The sequence below is a fragment of the Rhea americana genome, unplaced genomic scaffold (assembly GCF_003343005.1).
Source record: "Rhea americana isolate MKP2758 unplaced genomic scaffold, rheAme1 scaffold_301, whole genome shotgun sequence".
NCBI classification, from domain to species: Eukaryota; Metazoa; Chordata; class Aves; order Rheiformes; family Rheidae; genus Rhea; species Rhea americana.
This window is the reverse complement of record NW_028186426.1, coordinates 359,568-360,578: the sequence shown is the minus strand read 5'-3', so window position 1 is coordinate 360,578 and position 1,011 is coordinate 359,568. Positions and strand designations below refer to the sequence as shown.

At 69.4% G+C, this 1,011-nt stretch overlaps 1 protein-coding gene across 1 annotated transcript in view; it reads left to right on the top strand.

Annotated features, from left to right (window-relative positions):
- MN1 (MN1 proto-oncogene, transcriptional regulator) overlaps positions 1 to 1,011 on the top strand; it is a 39,018-nt gene that overhangs the window by 2,944 nt on the left and 35,063 nt on the right. The window contains exon 2 of the mRNA XM_085309719.1: positions 7 to 736. Within this exon, the coding sequence (XP_085165845.1) occupies positions 7 to 736 (730 nt within the window). The remainder of the gene's footprint in view (positions 1 to 6; positions 737 to 1,011) is intronic.

The following is a 1,011-nucleotide window of genomic DNA, read 5'->3' as shown; positions in this document are numbered from 1 at the left end:
GACAAGCCGCTGACCTCGCCGTCGTGGGGCAAGGGCGGCGAGCTGCTGCTGGGCGAGCAGCCCGACCTCATGTCCTCGCTGGACAGCGGCATTCAGAGCGTGACCAAGTCAGACGGCAGTTCCCCCCACGTGGACTTCCCCGACGAGGTCAGCACCAGCTACGGCAACGAGGACGAGGTGTCGTCCAGCTCCGACAACGCCGTCTCCAAGCCCACGCGCAGCCCGCTGCTGGGCGGCTCGCCCAAGCTGCCCCGGGGGGAGCACGCCCTTCTCAACGGACAGAAGCCCCTGGCCCTTGGCCTCCTCAATACATCTACCTCGACCCCCGACAGCTACGGGCTCAGCACCACGGCGGGCGCCCACCCTGGCACGCCGGGCATGGAGCAGGTGCGGACCCCCACGAGCACCTCAGCCCAGGATGAGATCCACCCGCTGGAGATCCTGCAGGCGCAGATCCAGCTCCAGCGGCAGCAGTTCAGCATCTCGGAGGACCAGCCCCTGGGGCTGAAGAGCAAAAAGGGGGAGTGCGCAGGGCAGAACGGGGACACTGACTTGGGCAGCTGTTGCTCGGAGGGCGTCAAGGGTGCCATGAGTACCATTGACCTGGACTCCCTGATGGCAGAGCACAACTCCACCTGGTACCTGCCTGGCGAGAAGGCCATGATGGAGGGGCAGGATGAGGACAAGCCCATGGCGCCCTGGGAGAAGCCCAAGCCCCCGAACTCCAGCAAAGAAGGTATCTCTTGCCCCGCGCGGGTCCCGGCCCTCAGGGAGGGGGAGGTGGTGGGGCGGCAGCCCCACAGGRTGGTGGCTGGGGCCGCTCTGCCTGCTGCAGGGTGCAGGTGCTGCTCCGCGCTGGGGCCGCTGCGGGCTGCCTGCGCCCCCGGGGCTGCGCGCGCTGCGGCTGCCTTTGCCGCCGGCCCCGGGGCCACCGCGCCCCGGAGAGCGGTTGCCTGACGGAGTGCAGGGTGGGGTGCCGGGGAGCAGAGGAGAGGAGAGGAGAGGAGAGGC